The sequence below is a fragment of the Pseudophryne corroboree genome, chromosome 4 (genome assembly GCF_028390025.1).
Source record: "Pseudophryne corroboree isolate aPseCor3 chromosome 4, aPseCor3.hap2, whole genome shotgun sequence".
NCBI lineage: Eukaryota > Metazoa > Chordata > Amphibia > Anura > Myobatrachidae > Pseudophryne > Pseudophryne corroboree.
Genome location: NC_086447.1, coordinates 397,449,505 through 397,475,104, shown reverse-complemented (window position 1 = coordinate 397,475,104; position 25,600 = coordinate 397,449,505). Strand labels below are relative to the sequence as shown.

Genomic DNA, 25,600 nt, shown 5'->3' with positions numbered 1-25,600 from the left:
ACAGGGCACTGGTAGTGTGAGATAGTTCTTATGATCTTCTAGATGGAAAGTCCTTACCAGGCCCGACTGTAGCAATGGAGATAACCCAGGATTGTGCCAGCTGGTGTTCCAGGACAAGCTGGGTTGCTGAAGATAAAACAGCTGCTGTGGATACTGGCTGGAACCAGACTGTTGTTAGCACGGAGTGGATACTGGCTGGAACCAGTTAAATAATAAATGAACTTGGGAGCGATGAAATATGAACTGAAATGTAGAACTTGAGAGCGGAGAAATAATAATACCGGTGGAGAGTGGTAAAGTGTAGAAAGGACACCGGCCCTTTAAGGGAAGCTGTACTCTGCTGGAAGCTGAGCTGGAAGCAGGTAATGTTGTAGCTGGAAACAGATGAATCCACAATGGATTGGAGAGTCAGGCTACACCGCAGGTGGAATGCTGGTGCGGGTCTCTATGGTGGAAGTCTTGAGACAGGAGCTGGAACCTGGAAGACAATCACAGGAGAGAGACAAACAGGAACTAGGTTTGACAACCAAAGCACTGACGCCTTCCTTGCTCAGGCACAGTGTATTTATACCTGCAGCAAGGAAGGGATTGGCTAGGCAATTATGCAGATTATCAATACTGAGAACAGATTGGTGGAAATGATCAGCTGACAGAATCCAAGATGGCTGCGCCCATGCAGACACTTGGAGGGAAGTTTGGTTTGCAATCCATGTGGTAATGAAAACAGTAATGGCGGCGCCGGCCACCGGAGACAGGAGGCGCCAGGCTGACAGATGCACATCCAACCACGCGGACACAGCGGAGGCCGCGGCTGACGTAATCGCCACTCAGACACTCTGCATGCAGAAGTTCCGGGACGGCGGCGGAGGCCGCGGGAGACGCCATGCCAGGTGTAATATGGCGTTTACTGTGACAGCGTCCCAGAGTGACAGGAGAGGATACAGGAATGTACACATCAGGATAACAGATGGGATCCGGTCCTGGAGCGCTGAGCCAGCCTTAGGAGGCATCTGATGGGTAAGAAATGGCGTCCAGATACCCGGATCGTGACAGCTGGTTGATGTGAAACGCAGATACCACCTTAGGAAGAAATATCTGATAAGTTCTGAGTTCAGCTCTGTCCTCATGGAAAATAAAAGTAGGGGCTTTTGTGAGACAATGCCCCTAGCTCCAACACACGTCTTGCTGAAGCCAAGGCCAACAGTGTGACGGTCTTCAACGTAAGGTACTTTACATCAACCTCCTGTAACGGTTCAAACTAGTCTGATTGGAGGAACTGCAGCACCAAATTGAGATCCGAAGGTGCCGTGGGAGGCACAAAGGGGGTTGGATGTGCAGAACACCTTTCAAGAACGTCTGGACCTCAGGGAGAGAAGCCAATTGTTTCTGAAAGAAAATAGACAAGGCCGAAATCTGGACTTTAATGGAGCCTAGATGTAGGCCCACATCCACTCCCGACTGCAGAAAAAGCAGGAAACGTCCCAGATGAAATTCCACCGCAGAATATTGTCTGCTCTCACACCAAGAGACATATTTCCTCCAGATACGGTGGTAATGTTTAGACGTTACCCCCTTCCTTGCTTGGATCATAGTCAGGATGACCTTGTCAGGAATCCCTCTCCTGGTTAGAATCAGACGTTCAACTTCCATGCTGTTAAACGTAGCTGCGGTAAGTCTTGATAGACGAACAGGCCCTGTTGCAGAAGATCCTCGCGAATGGGTAGAGGCTACGGATCTTCGATCAGCATCTCGAGAAGATCCGCATACCAGGCCCTTCGTGGCCAGTCCAGAGCAATGAGGATTGCTTGTACCTTTTCCCTTTTTATTATTTTTAGAATTCTCTGGATCAGAGGAAGTGATGGAAACATGTACACCAGCTGGTAGACCCACAGAGTTGTCACAGCGTCTACCACCACTGCTTGTGGGTCCCGCGACCTGAAACAATACCGCTTGAGCTTCTTGTTGAGTCGAGAGGCCATCATGTTGATATGTGGATATCCCCACCGACGTGTCAACCACCGGAACACCTCCGGGTGAAGGCCCCACTGCCCCGGGTGCAAGTCATGTCTGCTGAGGAAGTCTGCTTCCCAGTTGTCTACTCCCGGAATGACAACGCCACAGCGTGTTTTTCTGCCCAGAGGAGAATTCTTGACACCTCTGACATTGCTGCTCTGCTTTTTGTTCCGCCCTGTCAGTTTATGTACGTTACCGCCGTCACATTGTCCGACTGGACTTGAATGGCCTGATTCCGAAGTAGAGATGAGGCCTGCAGAAGGGCGTTGTAGATAGCCCTGAGTTCTAGGATGTTTATTGGAAGGACAACTTCCTGATTTGACCATCTTCCCTGAAACTGCACCCCCTGGGTGACTGCTGGGTGACTGCTCCCCTACCTCTGAGGCTTGCATCTGTGGTTAGCAGAATCCAATTCTGAATCCTGAACCTCCGACCCTCGATGAGGTGAGAAGTCTGTAGCCACCACAGAAGGGAGATCCTGTCTCTTGGCGACAGACAGATCCTCTGGTGCATGTGAAGATGTGATCCGGACCATTTGTCCAATAGATCTAGTTGGAAGGGTCTCGCATGAAACCTTCCATACTGAAGCGCCTTGTAAGAGACCACCATTTTCCCCAGAAGGCGAATGCACAGATGCACAGAGTTCTGGGTTGGCTTCAGGACAGCCCGAACCATCGGCTGGATTACCATAGCCTTCTCCAAGAGAAGGAACACTCTCTGAGACTCTGTGTCCAGTATCATTCCCAGGAAAGAAAGCCTCTATCGGTTCTAGGTGAGATTTTGGTAGGTTCAGAATCCACCCGTGATCCAGGAGTAGTCTAGTTAAGAGGCCAATTCTGTCCAACAACCGCTCCCTGGACGATGCCTTTATCAGAAGATCGTCTGTACCAGTTTTTGAATAGCGTTCTGTAAAGTTATACTTGCCTCTTGTGAAACTGGTAAGCCTGATTTGAAGAATCTGTGAGGTACGAGCTCCTGGAACTCCAGTCTGTAGCCCTGGAAAATAAAATCCTGCCAGGACCCAAGGATCCTGGCATGATGTCCAGATGTGACTGAAGAATTTTAGCTGGGCTCACACCTGCCAGTCTTCCAGTCAACTCGGTCCACCGTCATGCTGAAGGTTTTGAGGAAGCAGAGCTTGAGCCCTGATCCTGTGAACCGGCAGTTGCTGGTTTGCGTGGTTTACCTCTAGCGCCTCTGGTGGCGGTAGAAGAACCTATGGGCTTGCCCTTAAACTTGGCAGTCCGAAAGGACTGTAAATTGGGTCCTGAGTATGCCTTCCTAGCTGGGAGAGCTGCAGAAGGAAGGTATGTGGACTTACCCATAATAACTTTGGAGATCCATTTGTCTAGTTCATCTCCAAATAAGGCCTCGCCTGTGAAAGGTAGGCCTTCCATGGCTTTCCTGGAGTCCACAGCTGCTGTTCACTGGCGTAGCCATAGAACCCTGCGTGCAGACACTGCCATAGCTGTAGTGCGTGCATTAAGCAAGCCTATTTCTTTTATGGCTTCCACCATAAAGTTCACAGAGTCCTGTATATGTTGCAGGAGCAAAACAATCTCCCATTGTGGTAAGGTATCTAACCCCTCAATTAGGTTACCAGACAATTTAGCAATGGCTCGCGTAATCCACCCACATGCTATAGTGGGTCTCTGGGCCACCCCCGCAGCTGTATATAAAGATTTGAGCGTAGTCTCAATCTTGGGGTCCAGCCACGTCTTTCAGGGAGGCTGCACCCGGGACAGGCAATACAATTTTCCATGAGAGCCTGGATACTAATGCATCCACTATTGGTGGATTTTCTCATTTTTTTCCTATCCTCAGGAGGAAAAGGAAAGGATGATAATAACCGTTTAGGAATTTGAAATTTCCTATCAGGATTAACCCATGGTTCTTCAAACAGGGTATTTAATTCCTTGGACACAGGAAAAGTGGCTGAGGATTTCTTTTTTATAAGATTCCTCACTCTCCTGTCACCATATCAGGGATATTCAGAACTTTTCTGATAGCTTCTATAAGAGCCTCTATTCCCTGCGACATAGTATGCGTCAGCTGCAGAGAGAAAATGGCGCTGGTGAGCTGATGGATCCCTCATAGTGAGCCCCGCCCCTTCAATGGCGCGCAGTCTTCCCGCACTTTTTTTATACTGGCTGTATGTGTCTTGTGCATAAAATGGAGACAGACTCCTTTTATGTTGCCAGTCTGGGTACTGTGGGGGTGATTCCGAGTTGTTCGCTCGCAAGCTGCTTTTAGCAGCTTTGCACACGCTAAGCCGCCGCCTACTGGGAGTGAATCTTAGCTTATCAAAATTGCGAACGAAAGGTTCTCAAAATTGCAAATAGAAATTTCTTTGCAGTTTCTGAGTAGCTCGAGACTTACTCCTCCAGTGCGAACAGTTCAGTGCTTGTCGTTCCTGGTTTGACGTCACAAACACACCCAGCGTTCGCCCAGACACTCCTCCGTTTCTCCAGCCACTCCCGCGTTTTTCCCAGAAACGGTAGCGTTTTTTCACACACTCCCATAAAACGGCCAGTTTCCGCCCAGAAACACCCACTTCCTGTCAATCACATTACGATCACCAGAACGAAGAAAAAACCTCGTAATGCCGTGAGTAAAATACCAAACTTCATAGCAAATTTACTTGGCACAGTCGCAGTGCGAACATTGTGCATGCGCAATTAGCGGAAAATCGCTGCGATGCGAAGAAAATTACAGAGCGAACAACTCGGAATGACCACCTGTGTCCGCTGTTCAGCGTCTGTATCTGTACACAGCGGGAGATGCAGTCCGCCCCGTTTAGAAGCCTGTGCGTCTCCGTACCCTCATGCCGCCATTATGGCCGGTGAACCGGTAACCGGGATGCCGGCTTAGTACTCACCACTCTTCATTCCTCTGGCTCTGTTAGGGGTGGCAGCGTGCTGCGGGAATGTATGCTCGCCGTGGTGGGGCTTGCGAATAGTTCCCTCAGGAGCTAGTGTCCTGTCACCGGGGAATGGGACCATTAACCCTGAGAGAGTTTGGGCCGTTCCCCACCCTAAGTCCCACGAAGCAGACAAGCTGGTGCCATCCAGTCCTGCCTGAAAATAACAAACACAGAAATTAAATGCAGAAAACTCTTCAGGAGCTTCCAGAGACATGACCGGCTCCCCCAGGCACATTTTCGAAACTGAGTCTGGTAGGAGGGGCATAGAGGGAGGAGCCAGCGCACACTATCAAATTCTCAAAGTGCCCATGGCTCCGAGTGGACCTATCTATATCCCATGGTACTAAATGGATTCACAGTATCCCCTAGGACGTAAGAGAAATGTATTTAATAAATTCACTTTCTCTGACGTCCTAGTGGATGCTGGGAACTCCGTAAGGACCATGGGGAATAGCGGCTCCGCAGGAGACTGGGCACAAAAAGTAAAAGCTTTAGACTAGCTGGTGTGCACTGGCTCCTCCCCCTATGACCCTCCTCCAAGCCTCAGTTAGATTTTTGTGCCCGAACGAGAAGGGTGCAAGCTAGGTGGCTCTCCTGAGCTGCTTAGAAGTAAAAGTTTAAATAGGTTTTTTTATTTTCAGTGAGTCCTGCTGGCAACAGGCTCACTGCATCGTGGGACTAAGGGGAGAAGAAGCGAACTCACCTGACTGCAGAGTGGATTGGGCTTCTTGGCTACTGGACATTAGCTCCAGAGGGACGATCACAGGTTCAGCCTGGATGGGTCCCGGAGCCGCGCCGCCGGCCCCCTTACAGAGCCAGAAGAGCGAAGAGGTCCGGAGAAAGCGGCGGCAGAAGACGTTCCTGTCTTCAAATAAGGTAGCGCACAGCACTGCAGCTGTGCGCCATTGCTCTCAGCACACTTCACACTCCGGTCACTGAGGGTGCAGGGCGCTGGGGGGGAGCGCCCTGAGACGCAATAAAAACGATATAAAAACCTTATATGGCTAAAAAAAATGCATCACATATAGCTCCTGGGCTATATGGATGCATTTATCCCCTGCCAGTTTCCTGAAAAAAGCGGGAGAAAAGGCCGCCGTGAAGGGGGCGGAGCCTTTCTCCTCAGCACACAAGCGCCATTTTCTTTCACAGCTCCGCTGGAAGGACGGCTCCCTGACTCTCCCCTGCAGTCCTGCACTACAGAAACAGGGTAAAACAGAGAGGGGGGCACTATTGGCAGCTAATATATAAATACAGCAGCTATAACAGGGAGTAACACTTATATAAGGTTATCCCTGTATATATATAGCGCTCTGGTGTGTGCTGGCAAACTCTCCCTCTGTCTCCCCAAAGGGCTAGTGGGGTCCTGTCCTCTATCAGAGCATTCCCTGTGTGTGTGCTGGGTGTCGGTACGATTGTGTCGACATGTATGAGGAGGAAAATGATGTGGAAGCAGAGCAATTGCCTGTGTTAGTGATGTCACCCCCTAGGGAGTCGACACCTGACTGGATGGTAGTAATTAAAGAATTACGTGACAATGTCAGCACTTTGCAAAAAACTGTTGACGACATGAGACAGCCGACAAATCAATTAGTGCCTGTTCAGGCGTCTCAGACACCGTCAGGGGCGCTAAAACGCCCGTTACCTCAGATGGTCGACACAGACCCTGACACGGATACTGAATCCAGTGTCGACGGTGACGAGACAAACGTAATGTCCAGTAGGGCCACACGTTACATGATCACGGCAATGAAGGAGGCATTGAACATTTCTGACACTACAAGTACCACAAAAAAGGGTAATATGTGGGGTGTGAAAAAACTACCAGTGGTTTTTCCTGAGTCAGATGAATTAAATGAGGTGTGTGATAGAGCGTGGGTTTCCCCCGATAAAAAACTGCTGATTTCAAATAAATTATTGGCACTATACCCTTTCCCGCCAGAGGTTAGGGCACGTTGGGAAACACCCCCTAGGGTAGATAAGGCGCTCACACGCTTATCAAAACAAGTGGCGTTACCGTCTCCTGATACGGCCGCTCTCAAGGAACCAGCTGATAGAAGGCTGGAAAATATCTTAAAAGGTATATACACACATACCGGTGTTATACTGCGACCAGCGATCGCCTCAGCCTGGATGTGCAGCGCTGGAGTGGCTTGGTCGGATTCCCTGACTGAAAATATTGATACCCTGGATAGGGACAGTATATTATTAACTATAGAGCATTTAAAGGATGCATTACTATATATGCGAGATGCACAGAGGGATATTTGCACCCTGGCATCTAGAGTAAGTGCAATGTCCATTTCTGCCAGAAGAACGTTATGGACGCGACAGTGGTCAGGTGATGCGGATTCCAAACGACATATGGAAGTATTGCCGTATAAAGGGGAGGAGTTATTTGGGGTCGGTCTATCGGACCTGGTGGCCACGGCAACGGCTGGAAAATCCACCTTTTTACCCCAGGTCACCTCTCAGCAGAAAAAGACACCGTCTTTTCAAACCCAGTCCTTTCGTCCCTATAAGGGCAAGAGGGAAAAAGGCCGCTCGTTCCTGCCCCGGGGCAGAGGAAGGGGAAAAAGACTGCACCATGCAGCCTCTTCCCAGGAGCAGAAGCCCTCCCCCGCTTCTGCCAAGTCCTCAGCATGACGCTGGGGCTCTGCAAGCAGACTCGGGCACGGTGGGGGGCCATCTCAAGAATTTCAGCGCGCAGTGGGCTCACTCGCAAGTGGACCCCTGGATCCTGCAGGTAGTATCACAGGGGCACAAATTGGAATTCGAGACGTCTCCCCCTCGCCGGTTCCTGAAGTCTGCTCTACCAACGTCTCCCTCCGACAGGGAGGCAGTATTGGAAGCTATTCACAAGCTGTATTCCCAGCAGGTGATAATCAAGGTACCCCTCCTACAACAGGGAAAGGGGTATTATTCCACGCTGTTTGTGGTACCGAAGCCGGACGGCTCGGTGAGACCAATTTTAAATCTAAAATCTTTGAACACTTACATAAAAAGGTTCAAATTCAAGATGGAGTCACTCAGAGCAGTGATAGCGAACCTGGAAGAAGGGGACTATATGGTATCTCTAGACATCAAGGATGCTTATCTCCATGTCCCAATCTACCCTTCTCACCAAGGGTACCTCAGGTTTGTGATACAAAACTGTCATTATCGGTTTCAGACGCTGCCGTTTGGATTGTCCACGGCACCACGGGTCTTTACCAAGGTAATGGCCGAAATGATGATTCTTCTTCGAAGAAAAGGCGTATTAATTATCCCTTACTTGGACGATCTCCTGATAAGGGCAAGGTCCAGGGAACAGTTAGAGGTCGGAGTAGCACTATCTCAGGTAGTGCTACGTCAGCACGGGTGGATTCTAAATATCCCAAAATCACAGCTGATTCCAACAACACGTCTACTGTTCCTAGGGATGATTCTGGACACAGTCCAGAAAAAGGTGTTTCTCCCGGAGGAGAAGGCCAGGGAGTTATCCGAGCTAGTCAGGAACCTCCTAAAACCAGGACAAGTGTCAGTGCATCAGTGCACGAGAGTCCTGGGAAAAATGGTGGCTTCTTACGAAGCGATTCCATTCGGAAGATTCCATGCAAGAACTTTTCAGTGGGATCTGCTGGACAAATGGTCCGGATCGCATCTTCAGATGCATCAGCGGATAACCCTATCTCCAAGGACAAGGGTATCTCTCCTGTGGTGGTTACAGAAGGCTCATCTTCTAGAGGGCCGCAGATTCGGCATTCAGGATTGGATGCTGGTAACCACGGATGCCAGCCTGAGAGGCTGGGGAGCAGTCACACAGGGAAGAAATTTCCAGGGCTTATGGTCAAGCATGGAAACGTCTCTTCACATAAATATCCTAGAGCTAAGGGCCATTTACAATGCCCTAAGTCAAGCAAGGCCTCTGCTTCAGGGTCAACCGGTATTGATCCAGTCGGACAACATCACGGCTGTCGCCCACGTAAACAGACAGGGCGGCACAAGAAGCAGGAGGGCAATGGCAGAAGCTGCAAGGATTCTCCGCTGGGCGGAAAATCATGTGATAGCACTGTCAGCAGTGTTCATTCCGGGAGTGGACAACTGGGAAGCAGACTTCCTCAGCAGACACGACCTCCACCCGGGGGAGTGGGGACTTCATCCAGAAGTCTTCCAAGTGATTGTAAACCGTTGGGAAAAACCAAAGGTGGACATGATGGCGTCCCGTCTCAACAAGAAACTGGACAGATATTGCGCCAGGTCAAGGGACCCTCAGGCAATAGCGGTGGACGCTCTGGTAACTCCGTGGGTGTTCCAGTCGGTATATGTGTTCCCTCCTCTTCCTCTCATACCAAAAGTACTGAGAATCATAAGAAGGAGAGGAGTAAGAACGATACTCGTGGCTCCGGATTGGCCAAGAAAAACTTGGTACCCGGAGCTGCAAGAGATGCTCACGGAGGACCCGTGGCCTCTACCTCTAAGGAAGGACCTGCTCCAGCAGGGACCTTGTCTGTTCCAAGACTTACCGCGGCTGCGTTTGACGGCATGGCGGTTGAACGCCGGATCCTGAAGGAAAAAGGCATTCCAGATGAAGTCATCCATACCCTGATCAAGGCCAGGAAGGATGTAACTGCAAAACATTATCATCGCATTTGGCGAAAATATGTTGCGTGGTGTGAGGCCAAGAAGGCCCCTACGGAGGAATTTCAACTGGGTCGTTTCCTACATTTCCTGCAAGCAGGATTGTCTATGGGCCTAAAATTAGGATCCATTAAGGTTCAAATCTCGGCCCTGTCGATCTTCTTCCAGAAAGAACTGGCTTCAGTGCCTGAAGTTCAGACGTTTGTCAAAGGGGTACTGCATATACAGCCTCCTTTTGTGCCTCCAGTGGCACCTTGGGATCTCAATGTAGTTTTAGGGTTCCTAAAATCACATTGGTTTGAACCACTGGCCACAGTGGATTTGAAATATCTCACATGGAAAGTGGTAATGCTGTTGGCCCTGGCTTCAGCCAGGCGCGTATCAGAATTGGCGTCTTTATCCTATAAAAGCCCTTACCTGATATTTCATTCGGATAGGGCGGAATTGAGGACTCGTCCTCAATTTCTCCCTAAGGTGGTTTCAGCGTTTCACATGAATCAACCTATTGTGGTACCTGTTGCTACTAGGGACTTGGAGGACTCCAAGTTGCTGGACGTAGTCAGGGCCCTGAAAATATATGTTTCCAGGACGGCTGGAGTCAGAAAATCTGACTCGCTGTTTATACTGTATGCACCCAACTAAGCAGACGATTGCTCGTTGGATTTGTAGTACAATTCAACTTGCACATTCTGTGGCAGGCCTGCCACAGCCAAAATCTGTAAAAGCCCATTCCACAAGGAAGGTGGGCTCATCTTGGGCGGCTGCCCGAGGGGTCTCGGCTTTACAACTTTGCCGAGCAGCTACTTGGTCAGGGACAAACACGTTTGCTAAATTCTACAAATTTGATACCCTGGCTGAGGAGGACCTGGAGTTCTCTCATTCGGTGCTGCAGAGTCATCCGCACTCTCCCGCCCATTTGGGAGCTTTGGTATAATCCCCATGGTCCTTACGGAGTTCCCAGCATCCACTAGGACGTCAGAGAAAATAAGAATTTACTTACTGATAATTCTATTTCTCATAGTCCGTAGTGGATGCTGGGCGCCCATCCCAAGTGCGGATTGTCTGCAATACTTGTATATAGTTATTGTTACAAACAAATCGGGTTGTTTATTGTTGGAAGCCATCTTTTCAGAGGCTCCTACGGTTATCATACTGTTAACTGGGTTCAGATCACGAGTTGTACGGTGTGATTGGTGTGGCTGGTATGAGTCTTACCCGGGATTCAAGATCCTTCCTTATTATGTACGCTCGTCCGGGCACAGTATCTTAACTGAGGCTTGGAGGAGGGTCATAGGGGGAGGAGCCAGTGCACACCAGCTAGTCTAAAGCTTTTACTTTTTGTGCCCAGTCTCCTGCGGAACCGCTATTCCCCATGGTCCTTACGGAGTTCCCAGCATCCACTACGGACTATGAGAAATAGAATTATCGGTAAGTAAATTCTTATTTACAATAAAATTATAACCGTTTCTAATACCGTTTCTAATAAAATGTTAGCCTTCCAGCTACATACAGTACCAGATAGACAAGCAAAAAAGTCACATCAATATTGCGCAATGATAGCCCTAGGACCGAAGTGCCGGCTAATACCCCTTTCAGACTGACAGAGCCGGGTCACACCATCCCCGGGATTTACCCCTTTCACACTGCACTTAGACCTGGGATTGACCGGGACAGCCCCATTCACACTGATCCCGGGAAATCCCTGCAAATGCATATGTATGTCATTAGAAATGGACATTTTTCTGGCCAGCCCCATTCTTTTTACGGTTGTTGTCATGCACCTTCAAGAACTGCTTCTTTAGAGTCTTCATTTTATTTACAGCTTGCTGTTGTGTACGTATAATGCCTCTTGCTGCAAGCAGCTTTGCTATATTTTTTTATAAATGACAGTATCCTTCACTGTGCCTGTGATATGTTTTTTAATCTCGTCCTCACCCCTTATGCTGAGCAGCTCTTTCACCTCCTGATCTGTCCAGGTCACCATGACTGTCTCCTCCGCTTTCTGGACACTTCCCCGGGCTCTGGATGATGACATCAACTTTTCTGAGCTCGGGGAAGCTCCAATGAGAGGCCTTTTAACAGTCCCGGGTACTGAATACCGGGTAGGGCCTATTCACCCTACACTGCAACTCGAGACGATCCTGGATTCAACTCTGGTCAGGATATTGTTCCTGTACCCTTTCACACTGAGCAATTTCCCGGGTTGATGTACATTCATGTGCAATAACCCGGGAAATTTTTGTCAGTCTGAACGGGGTATTAGATGTCCCCTCCACAGTCAGTCTGACAGGTCCTCAGATGACCTCCACTCCTTCTGCAACACATTTTGATAGATTATCTTTTTCAAAAGACCTGTCAGACTGACTGTGGAGGGAACATCTGGGCCGGCATTTGGGTCCCAGGACTATTATTGTGGGATTTTGAGGTGACTTTTTGCTTGTTTATCAGATATGGAGATGGAAGGCTAAAACGTTATTCTAAGCTGTTTATTAAATACAATTAGGGACAGGAGATGAAATGCTGTTTCATATATATCTCTATTATACTCTGTAATCTTACTAAGCAGTGCCTGCACACAAGGGCCAAATGCTTCATTTTTCATTATTTTCATTATCTTTATTTTTCCCCCCATGGTAATACATTGGAATTAGTAAAACAAGAATTACAAATAAATACCTGTATTAAAAAAATTCTAATTCAGTCTCAGTAATGTGTCCTTTACAATGATAATGATAATCACCTCTACTGAATATACTGAAGTAACAATGGGTTTTCCTTAGTGCCCTGTGTTCTTATCCCATATTCAGCTTGGCATTGTTTTCTGATACACTTGCTGAGAATTACCAAAGTGTATACAATATGTTACGGGGATGCAGTTAGGTTGCTGTAATATGTATATATTGAATATTTTGGCTGTGAGCCCTCATTTACAGCTCCTTCTATGTCAGGTTAGCATTACCACATAGTTAAACAGGTGTCAGAATAATCAGATAAAATAGTGACAGCTCCTGTACAACATCCAGTCCTTCTGTATCCAGTGACAGGCTGCCCAGAAATGGCAGCAGTTATGCCCTCTAGCCCTGGCACTATTCTTAAGCAAAGGCAGATGTGCTTGTTTTAATGGAGAGCAATGCCAGGACAGAGGCTATAAACTGGGATGAAACGTGTTTACTGGAACTGTTTTGACATTGAACTCTTGCTTCTGCAGCAAGCCTCTGTATATATAGCATTGGCAGCGCTGCACTGCCCAGCCAGTTCCTGCTCCCTCACCACACTGCTGCTGTTCCTTTGTCTAGTGCATCCAGACAGGATATAAGTGGATCTCTAAGTGGGATGTAAGCAGAGTTCTACAGTCTCAGAAGCCCTGAGAAATCACAACAGAGGAAACCACCCTCCCTTTATGCCTCTAAGGTGGCCGTATGCATTAGGAGCTGTCGCAGCACCCTGCATGTGCACGGCCGCTCGCCAGAGGGCGCCAGACACTGTGTTGTGCGCTTCGTAGGCTGGGTGGCTGCAGTTGCCAGTCTTCTTGTAGCTGGGGCCGGGCAGACAGGGATCGTGTGATTGTTGGGCTAATGTGTTGCTCATCCTCAGCAGAGAGCAAATGAATTACCAGCATTCCCCGATCTCCTGAGTGTGCCACCATGGTAAGGCATCATGCTGCTGCTGTAATATGTGTCATGCTGGTACTGCACCCACAGTTGTTGGGATACAGTGGGTGTCAGTGCTGCTGCTGCTGCCCTGTGCATTGCCTGGTCATTGTGTAAACATGGTGTATGTTCTGTTTCCTCCCCAGAGCTCGGGCACCGCTTCCTACCGCTGCTCCATGTCCTCATCGGCCGACTACTCAGATGATGAGGATTTCAGCCAAAAGTCGGGCTCTGCATCTCCTGCCCCGGGAGACACGCTGCCATGGAACCTTCCCAGACACGAGAGGTGCAAGAGGAAGAGCTCCGGGGCGGCAGTGCTGGACCCAGCAGAGAGGGCTGTGCTCAGGATAGCCGGTAAGGCTTGATGCTGACATCAGTGTGTGTGTGTGTGTGTGTGTGTGCTGAGCCTAGGCTCACATAACGAATCAAAGAGGAGGAAATCCAACTGATAAATGAGTATATACACAGCAAACATTCCTTTTCTCTGCATATATAGTGTATAATCTGCATTGGATCTAAGTGCATCATCTGTCCTGACCTGGGATATTATTAGCTTGTTTACTTTATTGATTTTTGCAGCTTCAGTATTTGCAGTTCTCAGTATTGATTTTATCTTTGTCGTGTACTGGTTTGATAGATGAAGGTTAATATTCCTCTACATTCCAAAACGTGTAGGGTCTGTGTGTAACTCTGTATGAACTGGCATCTGGGTGGTTAATGGTATGGCAGGCGAACATGTATTGTGGTGACTAAGCTGTTTCAGTCCCATTCTTCTCCATGGCAGTGTGTCTGTGTGCACAGGAAGCTTCTGAATCAGATCCTAGTGGCCTGCATCTGTCACCCTCATGTGTTCCAGCTAGGGCACCAAAATATATGTATTGTAGTGTCACTGCCATCATACATCATATCCTGCGGCTAGGGATAAAGTGCACAGGAGTATAATCGTTGCAGCAGATTTCATGTATCTTTATGACTTGACAGTAGGGTTGATAAGTCTTCACAACACCTCATATTATATATTATTTTAGATACCTGTGACCTTGTTTGATGAAGGGCACATATTATTATCATCATCATCATCATCATCATCATCATCATCATCATCATCATCACCATGCTTTATAGAAGAAACAAAATATTGAAAAAGAATAGTGTTAACTGTTGCACCTATTACAGATAAAAGCAACAAGACAAACGTAATGTCATAATACCTAGAATATTTATTGACAATATCGAATGTATAATAATTTACAGTTTTTCACAGCTGTAATATTTATATATTAGAGATGCTAGTTTAATGACAGAAAACTGTGTACATAAGGCAATGATTTCTGCAATTGTTTTTCAAGCTGCTGTACAGCTGTCTCAGCAAATCGCTACCTGAGCACTAAATACAGGGGACTAACCATGAAGATACCATAGATGGATGGATGGATGGATAGATACGATAGATAGATAGATAGATAGATAGATACGATAGATAGATAGATAGATAGATAGATCAGTCAGTCAGTCAGTCAGTCAGTCAGTCAGTCAGTCAGTCAGTCAGTCATCTCACTAAGGGGCAGATGTACTAAGCCTTGGAGTGTGGATAAAGTGTTAACCAATCAGATAATTTTTCAAACACAGCCTGTAATATGTTAGATAGGAGCTGATTGGCTGGTACTTTATAAAGTACCAACCAATCAGCTCATACTTGTCATCTTGTAAAATTACATTTAATTTTAATTACATTTAAAATTACATTTTGTGCCCGTCCGAGCAGGGTGCAATCTAGGTGGCTCTCCTAAAGAGCTGCTTAGAAAAAGTTATTAGGTTTTTTATTTTCAGTGAGTCCTGCTGGCAACAGGCTCACTGCAACGAGGGACTTAGGGGAGAAGAAGTGAACTCACCTGCGTGCAGGATGGATTGGCTTCTTAGGCTACTGGACACCATTAGCTCCAGAGGGATCGAACACAGGCCCAGCCATGGAGTCCGGTCCCGGAGCCGCGCCGCCGACCCCCTTGCAGATGCCGAAAAGTGAAGAGGTCCAGAAACCGGCGGCAGAAGACTTTTCAGTCTTCATGAGGTAGCGCACAGCACTGCAGCTGTGCGCCATTGTTGTCAGCACACTTCACACCAGCGGTCACTGAGGGTGCAGGGCGCTGGGGGGGGGCGCCCTGGGCAGCAATGATAATACCTTGTTCTGGCTAAAAATACATCACATATAGCCCCTGGGGCTATATGGATGTATTTAACCCCTGCCAGGTCTCACAAACACCGGGAGAAGAGCCCGCCGAAATAGGGGGCGGGGCCTATCTCCTCAGCACACAGCGCCATTTTCCTGCACAGCTCCGCTGCGAGGAAGGCTCCCAGGACTCTCCCCTGCACTGCACTACAGAAACAGGGTAAAAAAACAGAGAGGGGGGGCACTTTTTTGGCGATATTGATATATTAAGCTGCTATAAAGGAAACAACACTTCTGTAGAGTTGTTCCTATATATTTATAGCGCTTGGGTGTGTGCTGGCAAACTCTCCCTCTGTCTCCCCAAAGGGCTAGTGGGGTCCTGTCTTCGATAAGAGCATTCCCTGTGTGTCTGCTGTGTGTCGGTACGTGTGTGTCGACATGTATGAGGACGATGTTGGTGTGGAGGCGGAGCAATTGCCGGTAATGGTGATGTCACCCCCTAGGGAGTCGACACCGGAATGGATGGCTTTGTTTATGGAATTACGTGATAATGTCAGCACGTTACAAAAATCAGTTGACGACATGAGACGGCCGGCAAACCAGTTAGTACCTGTCCAGGCGTCTCAGACACCGTCAGGGGCTGTAAAACGCCCTTTACCTCAGTCGGTCGACACAGACCCAGACCCAGACACCGAATCTAGTGTCGACGGTGAAGAAACAAACGTATTTTCCAGTAGGGCCACACGTTATATGATCACGGCAATGAAGGAGGCTTTGCATATCTCTGATACTGCAAGTACCACAAAAAGGGGTATTATGTGGGGTCTGAAAAAACTACCTGTAGTTTTTCCTGAATCAGAGGAATTGAATGAAGTGTGTGATGAAGCGTGGGTTAACCCCGATAGAAAACTGCTAATTTCAAAGAAGTTATTGGCATTATATCCTTTCCCGCCAGAGGTTAGGGCGCGCTGGGAAACACCCCCTAGGGTGGATAAGGCACTCACACGCTTATCAAAACAAGTGGCGTTACCGTCTCCTGAAACGGCCGCCCTCAAGGATCCAGCTGATAGGAGGCTGGAAACTACCCTGAAAAGTACATACACTCATACTGGTGTTATACTGCGACCAGCCATCGCCTCAGCATGGATGTGCAGTGCTGGGGTGGTTTGGTCGGATTCCCTGACTGAAAATATTGATACCCTGGATAGGGACAGTATTTTATTGACTATAGAGCAATTAAAGGATGCTTTTCTTTATATGCGAGATGCTCAGAGGGATATTTGCACTCTGGCATCGAGAGTAAGTGCGATGTCCATATCTGCCAGAAGAAGTTTATGGACGCGACAGTGGTCAGGTGATGCGGATTCCAAACGGCATATGGAAGTATTGCCGTATAAAGGGGAGGAATTATTTGGGGTCGGTCTATCGGATTTGGTGGCCACGGCAACAGCCGGGAAATCCACCTTTTTACCTCAGGTCCCCTCCCAACAGAAAAAGACACCGTCTTTTCAGCCGCAGTCCTTTCGTTCCTATAAGAACAAGCGGGCAAAAGGACAGTCATATCTGCCCCGAGGCAAAGGAAAGGGTAAGAGAGTGCACCAAGCAGCTCCCTCCCAGGAGCAGAAGCCCTTCCCGGCTTCTGCAAAGCCCTCAGCATGACGTTGGGGCTTTACAAGCGGACTCAGGGGCGGTGGGGGGTCGACTCAAGAATTTCAGCGCACAGTGGGCTCACTCACAGGTGGACCCCTGGATCCTGCAGGTAGTATCTCAGGGTTACAGGTTGGAATTCGAGAAGTCTCCCCCTCGCCGGTTCCTAAAGTCTGCTCTGCCAACGTCTCCCTCAGACAGGGCGACGGTATTGGAAGCCATTCACAAGCTGTATTCTCAGCAGGTGATAGTCAAGGTACCCCTCCTACAACAGGGAAAGGGGTATTATGCCACACTATTTGTGGTACCGAAGCCGGACGGCTCGGTAAGACCTATTCTAAATCTGAAATCTTTGAACCTGTACATACAAAAATTCAAGTTCAAGATGGAGTCACTCAGAGCAGTGATAGCGAATCTGGAAGAAGGGGACTTTATGGTGTCCCTGGACATCAAGGATGCTTACCTGCATGTCCCAATTTGCCCATCACATCAAGGGTACCTCAGGTTCGTGGTGCAAAACTGTCATTATCAGTTTCAGACGCTGCCGTTTGGATTGTCCACGGCACCTCGGGTCTTTACCAAGGTAATGGCCGAAATGATGTTTCTTCTGCGAAGAAAAGGCGTATTAATTATCCCTTACTTGGACGATCTCCTGATAAGGGCAAGGTCCAGAGAACAGCTGGAGGGCGTAGTAGCACTAACCCAAGTAGTGCTGCAACAGCACGGGTGGATTCTGAATTTTCCAAAATCTCAATTGACCCCGACGACACGTCTGCTGTTCCTGGGAATGATTCTGGACACGGTTCAGAAAAAGGTGTTTCTTCCGGATGAGAAAGCCAGGGAGTTATCCGAACTTGTCAGGAACCTCCTAAAACCAGGAAAAGTGTCTGTGCATCAATGCACAAGAGTCCTGGGAAAAATGGTGGCTTCTTACGAAGCGATTCCATTCGGCAGATTCCACGCACAAACTTTTCAGTGGGATCTGCTGGACAAATGGTCCGGATCGCATCTGCAGATGCATCAGCGGATAACTTTGTCTCCACGGACAAGGGTGTCTCTTCTGTGGTGGTTGCAGAGGGCTCATCTGTTAGAGGGCTGCAGATTCGGCATACAGGACTGGGTCCTGGTGACCACGGATGCCAGTCTGAGAGGCTGGGGAGCGGTCACACAGGGAAGAAACTTCCAGGGAGTGTGGTCAAGCCTGGAGATGTCTCTTCACATAAATATACTGGAGCTAAGAGCGATTTACAATGCTCTAAGCCTGGCAAAACCCCTGCTTCAGGGTCAGCCGGTGTTGATCCAGTCGGACAACATCACGGCAGTCGCCCACGTAAACAGACAGGGCGGCACAAGAAGCAGGAGGGCAATGGCAGAAGCTGCAAGGATTCTTCGCTGGGCGGAAGATCATGTGATAGCACTGTCAGCAGTGTTCATTCCGGGAGTGGACAACTGGGAAGCGGACTTCCTCAGCAGACACGATCTACACCCGGGAGAGTGGGGACTTCATCCAGAAGTCTTCCACATGATTGTGAACCGTTGGGAAAAACCAAAGGTGGATATGATGGCGTCCCGCCTCAACAAAAAACTGGACAGGTATTGCGCCAGGTCAAGAGACCCTCAGGCAATAGCTGTGGACGCTCTGGTAACACCGTGGGTGTTCCAGTCAGTGTATGTGTTTCCTCCTCTGCCTCTCATACCAAAAGTACTGAGAATTATACGGCAAAGGGGAGTAAGAACGATACTCGTGGCTCCGGATTGGCCAAGAAGAACTTGGTACCCGGAACTTCAGGAGATGCTCACGGAAGATCCGTGGCCTCTACCTCTAAGACGGGACCTGCTTCAGCAGGGACCGTGTCTATTCCAAGACTTACCGCGGCTGCGTTTGACGGCATGGCGGTTGAACGCCGAATTCTAAGGGAAAAAGGCATTCCGGAAGAGGTCATCCCTACCCTGGTAAAAGCCAGGAAGGAGGTGACTGCACAACATTATCACCGCATTTGGAGAAAATATGTTGCGTGGTGTGAGGCCAGGAAGGCCCCGACGGAGGAATTTCAACTGGGTCGATTCCTACATTTCCTGCAAACAGGATTGTCTATGGGCCTCAAATTAGGGTCCATTAAGGTTCAAATTTCGGCCCTGTCGATTTTCTTCCAGAAAGAATTGGCTTCAGTTCCTGAAGTCCAGACTTTTGTAAAAGGAGTACTACATATACAGCCCCCGGTTGTGCCCCCAGTGGCTCCGTGGGATCTTAATGTAGTTTGGGATTTTCTTAAATCCCATTGGTTTGAGCCACTCAAATCGGTGGATTTGAAATATCTTACATGGAAAGTAACCATGCTACTGGCCCTGGCTTCAGCCAGGAGAGTGTCAGAATTGGCGGCTTTATCGTATAAAAGCCCATATCTGATTTTCCATTCGGACAGGGCAGAACTGCGGACGCGTCCTCAGTTTCTGCCTAAGGTGGTTTCAGCGTTTCACCTGAACCAGCCTATTGTGGTGCCTGCGGCTACTAGCGATTTGGAGGATTCCAAGTTGCTGGACGTTGTCAGGGCATTGAAAATATATATTTCAAGGACGGCTGGAGTCAGAAAATCTGACTCGCTGTTTATACTGTATGCACCCAACAAGCTGGGTGCTCCTGCTTCTAAGCAGACGATTGCTCGTTGGATTTGTAGCACAATTCAACTTGCACATTCTGTGGCAGGCCTGCCACAGCCTAAATCTATCAAGGCCCATTCCACAAGGAAGGTGGGCTCATCTTGGGCGGCTGTCCGAGGGGTCTCGGCATTACAACTCTGCCGAGCAGCTACGTGGTCGGGGGAGAACACGTTTGTAAAATTCTACAAATTTGATACCCTGGCTAAAGAGGACCTGGAGTTCTCTCATTCGGTGCTGCAGAGTCATCCGCACTCTCCCGCCCGTTTGGGAGCTTTGGTATAATCCCCATGGTCCTGACGGAGTCCCAGCATCCACTAGGACGTCAGAGAAAATAAGATTTTACTTACCGATAAATCTATTTCTCGTAGTCCGTAGTGGATGCTGGGCGCCCATCCCAAGTGCGGATTGTCTGCAATACTTGTACATAGTTATTGTTACAAAAAAATCGGGTTGTTATTGTTGTGAGCCGTCTGTTCAGAGGCTCCTACGTTTGTCATACTGTTAACTGGGTTCAGATCACAGGTTGTACGGTGTGATTGGTGTGGCTGGTATGAGTCTTACCCGGGATTCAAAATCCTTCCTTATTGTGTACGCTCGTCCGGGCACAGTATCCTAACTGAGGCTTGGAGGAGGGTCATAGGGGGAGGAGCCAGTGCACACCACCTAGTCCTAAAGCTTTTATTTTTGTGCCCTGTCTCCTGCGGAGCCTCTAATCCCCATGGTCCTGACGGAGTCCCAGCATCCACTACGGACTACGAGAAATAGATTTATCGGTAAGTAAAATCTTATTTTAAAAGCTGATTGTCTAGTACTTTATCTCTCTCCACTAGCTCTCTCTCCAAAATGTAATATATCTTCCCAATTAGATATTAGAACACTTTCTAAAAAAGTAAAAACGCATAACTGGTTTAAATCTATCTGCAGAGTGGTGACATTTCTATGTGCTTTTGTTAGATAAAATGATTAAAGTTGATAGTTAAAATACATTCTAAAATACTTGCAGTCAAGACTCTGCATTTGATTTATGGGTACATACTTTTCAGTTATAATCCAAGTTCTGAAGATAATTAATTTCCTCAATTCTCTTCCACGTTTCATCTGAAATAATGGGGTAAATGTAATAGTGTGTGTGAATCCTGAGGTGTGGGAGTTTTTGAGAGAATGCCCGTATTTTTAAAGTGGTAATCATTTACAAGGCAAAACCAGGTTGGCTTTGCCTCTGGCTTCTCGCACCCTATTACATCTACCCCAATATGTATGTTCCAGGGACGTGCCGTGAGGTAAATGACTGGGGAGGCAGTGACTAGTACCAAGGGGGTCATTCTGACCCGATTGCATGCTGCAGTTTATCACAGCGGTGCGATTGGGTCAGAACTGCGCATACACCGGTGCCGCAGTGCGCCGGCGCATGCCAGACGGCCAAAGGCCGTCGTGCTGCTACGATTGCCTCTGCCTGATTGACAGGCAGAGGCGGTCGCTGGGTGGGGGGTGGCGGAACGGCGGCGTTTGGCCGCCGTTTCGTGGGAACGGGGGGCGGGATAGCCCTGTGCTGGGCGTCCCCCCGCATGTCAGTGTGAATGATCGCAGCTGTGCTAAATTTAGCACAGCTACGATCATCTTGGAATGACCCCCCAGAGCCAGATTTACACATACATATGAACCCAAGGGTTCATATGGGCTTTATACACTGGTACTGCTGGAAATTTGGTGAGTTTTGATCAGAGTTGTGCAGACAAGATGGGGGGGTCACTGTCTCACCTGTCATACACTAGAGTTTTGACAATAAAAATTATTATAATTAGAATAATACGCAGAAGATAGTTATATCTTCTTTGTATTTTTCATATCATTTTTATAGTCAGAGCTCTGGAGTATACTGGAGTATGACAGGACAGGCTCTGCCTCACCTCAATGCACGTCACTGCTATGTTCCATGTATATGTTTCACATCAGGATTGCTTCCCTTTTTTTTGTCTTTTCATAAGATATTCAGCATTGCGATTTATATAATCTTCTTGCTGTACTGTGATTTAATTCCCTGGAAATGGCTGTTACTTAAAATAAATCCCTGCTTGCTGTATCAAATTGTGTTATATTGCAGAGGAGGGTGTATCTTCTTGTAATGTAGCTAAGGTGTGGGAGTGCATGATTATATCTATGCATAGGGACCAGCGATGTGTGTCATGTTATTCCCTTATTAACTCCTTAACTACCATTCACAATTTGCCTAATATAAAGTAATCAAATCAGTTGTCGGTATCAGTATTTAAATAGATTTTAGCACAGAATAGTTCTTCCTGAGGTCAAATCTGACAGTGCAGATGACGTATTGATTTGGTGCATATCAGTTACATACTGATGGGAATAATACTCATCCTTGGGAAAGGCTGGATGACTTCACTGTCTCTCTGAATACACAGTGTAGAATAATAACTGTAAATCAATGCTATACTTGCTATGACCTAGGGCATGCAGTGTTTTCTAATAAATATTGCTATATTGTGTATACTAGGTGAGGGTAAAGCAAGCTTCATCCTTTATTTTGTCACACAATCAATAAGTGTGCATGCAGTAATATCTCCTCATGTATTGATTGGATCACATGGCTTTTAATTGCAAGGCAGCTTGTGGGGGACGTGCTGCTGCGAGGACCAGCAACAGCAGGAGGGGCAGATTATGATTAGTATGGGTAAAAGGCAAAATGGTTTCTGCAGGCTCTCAGCTGTGAGGTAAATGCTGATTACACAATTAAACCTTCAGCATATGGGTTATAACAAAACCAGACCACTGTGACAGTAAATGGGTGCATGTGTTATACATTTACAGTTCTACTTGTCATTGGGCAATATGCATCTTCTAAACCACCAATGACTAATTCACTCCAAATGTCTGTGTGATCACATTCTGTTGTTTGGATCTATCACAGCACCATTTGGCTTTAAGTCAAAGTGTCAGCTTGTCCAATATTTAGTTACATTGTAGATTTTTCTTGCTGTATATTTAACCATGATCAATTAATACAGTTTTGCTGCTTCTGTCATTGAATTAGTTACTTTTCTGGAAGTGAAGTTGTTAAACTGAATAGCAGCTGGGATGCTATTACAATATATACATGTAACTATTCATAGGAAATTCTCAGGGGTTCCTTTAATAAGCAGAAAAAGCTGTAAGGAGTAGAAGCTAATGACTCAAACAAGGCAACAAACATCCTGTTAGGTCATAGGCCCTCATTCCGAGTTGTTCGCTCGCTAGCTGCTTTTAGCAGCATTGCACACGCTAAGCCGCCGCCCTCTGGGAGTGTATCTTAGCTTAGCAGAATTGCGAACGAAAGATTAGCAGAATTGCGAATAGAACTTTCTTAGCAGTTTCTGAGTAGCTCGAGACTTACTCCTACACTGCGATCAGTTCAGTCAGTTTCGTTCCTGGTTTGACGTCACAAACACACCCAGCGTTCGCCCAGACACTCCCCCGTTTCTTCATCCAATCCCGCGTTTTTCCCTGACCATTATGTATCTATAGAGAAAAACAGCATGGTTATAATATGCTCTAACAGACTTATCATTCAAATGTAGGACTTCAATTTATACTGTATATCCCAGTGACAAGAAGTTTGGTTACTCCATAGGACTTATGTAGAGTCCCCTTTTTATCGTCAAATGCTGCAAATCAGTAAGTAGTTTATTAAAACTAACCAAGATCATTTACTTTCAATATTTGAAGTTGTGTAACTTTTCACTGAGCCTTTGATGTTGAACTGCCTTGTGGACAGAATTGTGTGGGGGTTACTAAGGACTGTATCCAGGTGATGGTGACAGTAACTTTGTTTTGCTCTCTTCTGAGGTGATGCTGACCATTTCACTACTGCTGCCCACGTCGAGAGGCAGTGGTCGGAGTACTCCCTTAACTTTAAAAGAGAGTAGCGTGATCTTACAAAGTGGAACTTTATCTTTAATGATGTTTTTTAAATGAACAAACCTGCAGCATGATACAGTGTAAAGCTTAACAATTTACACATCTTATGCTGGCATACATGCTACGGTTGTATGGCCGATCCTCCCAATATCAGCGGATTAGCCAGATAATTTTAGCTTGCATGCAGCCGTCCAATCTGAAAATATCGATTGGTCTGGCATGCCGGAATGTCCTGCATGTCCGTCCGAAGCAATATTTTCTAAGTGTCAGGTCGGCCGCATCGGGCGGTGTATGCCCTGCCGGGGGCTGACAGACGGACATTTTTCCTGTTCCTTCACAGGGGACCAATATCACGCCCAATAAACTGTGACAGATCTCATGGTGTATTCTTGTGATATCGGCAGTGTTTGAGGCTGCCAGATAAAATGTCTGTCGGTCTGACAGGCATTTTATCTGGCCGAGTACGCCCGGCAGTGACAGAAACATCTACCTTTTTTTATAAAAGTGCCAGCTGTAGTTTAGGTCATAACAATAAATTTAAAATTAAAAATAAAATGGTGTCTATTTACTAAGCCTTGGAAAGAGATAAATGGCCTAATTCAGTCCTGATCGCAGCAGCAACATTTTTCTCTAATGGGCAAAATCTAACTCTCTCTGCAAATGTTATATCTGCCCCCCCCCCCCCCCCCCCTGCAGTGCACATGGTTTTGCCCAACTGCTAAAAAATTTCCTGCTGCGATCAACTTGGAATTACCCCCCATGTGCACTGCTGGTGGGGCAGATGTAACGTGTGCAGAGAGAGTTAGAGTTAGATTTGGGTGTGGTGTGTTCAAACTGAAATCTGAATTTCAGTATAAAAATAAAGCAGCCAGTATTTACCCTGCACAGAAACAATATAATACATCCAAATCTAACTCTCTCTGCAAATGTTATATCTGCCACACCTGCAGTGCACGTGTAAATGATTACTACTTAAAAACAAAACAAAAACAGGAGATCTCTCACAAAATCTCTAACTTTCTGATTCTCACACTATTACATCCCTCCGCCCCGTGTCACATTTCACATTTAGCAAAACTGCAACTGGCTGCGATCGCATGCGGGGGGCTGCCTAGCATAAGGCAAGGACGCCCAGCATGCAAATACCCTGCAGCAATGGGATCGCATCAGATTTGTGCAAGCCCCCCTGCCCAGGCTGTGAAGGCAGGCGCAAAGCCGTAATTTTTTGGGTCGCAACGGCCACGTGTGACGTCACGCAGCCAGCCCTAAACCGGCCTCATTTCCCACTCCATGTCCGCCCAATGCCGAATCGATGCCCCCACAATGCTGCATTGCCGGCCCGCAAACGCCTCTGTCAATCACAATTCGTGTCCTGCGCGCCCCTGGGAAAATTTGCTCGCTTCTCAGATGCATATCAACCTGAGTCGAGCCCATATTTTGGAAATACAGATATAATTTTACGTTAATGATATTTACTTTTTCTTATAATTTTTTCACAGTTTTGCTACCAAGTGGGATGCGGTTATGTGACCTGGTCACTATACCGACGCCGGAATCCCACCTGGTGGAAAACCCGACAGTTGGCATGCCAACTGACAGGGACTATTTCCACTCGTGGGTGGCCACGACCCCCACTGGATCCTGGCGTCGGTAAGGTGACCGGCGGTACCCCGACCACCGGTCACTCATACCCAACCCACCAAATGTTTTTCATCTGGTAGACACATGGTCATTACCATTACTAGAAACTCTAAATGCATAAATGCAGGCCGTGTTATTCCTGTTAGTTACAGAATGATCTGACAAGAGTCTGTATAAAGAGATCAGTTTTATATGACTCACTTGGAGATAAAGTATTGAGGAAATGACACATACAACTGGATAAAACACAACACTCCCTAGTAATTTCCATTTATTTCAGTGAAAATCATCTCTTATAAACAAGTAGTTGAAATAATTGTCCTTTTTTAACTTCTAAGGTGCCAATTAACCTGGAGATTTTTGTCTCATAGA

At 47.4% G+C, this 25,600-nt stretch overlaps 1 protein-coding gene across 1 annotated transcript in view; it reads left to right on the top strand.

Moving 5' to 3' along the window:
- Positions 1-25,600, top strand: part of DST (dystonin) — a 1,076,884-nt gene that overhangs the window by 160,214 nt on the left and 891,070 nt on the right. The window contains exon 4 of the mRNA XM_063919308.1: positions 13,350-13,557. Coding sequence (XP_063775378.1) covers positions 13,350-13,557 — 208 coding nt within the window. The remainder of the gene's footprint in view (positions 1-13,349; positions 13,558-25,600) is intronic.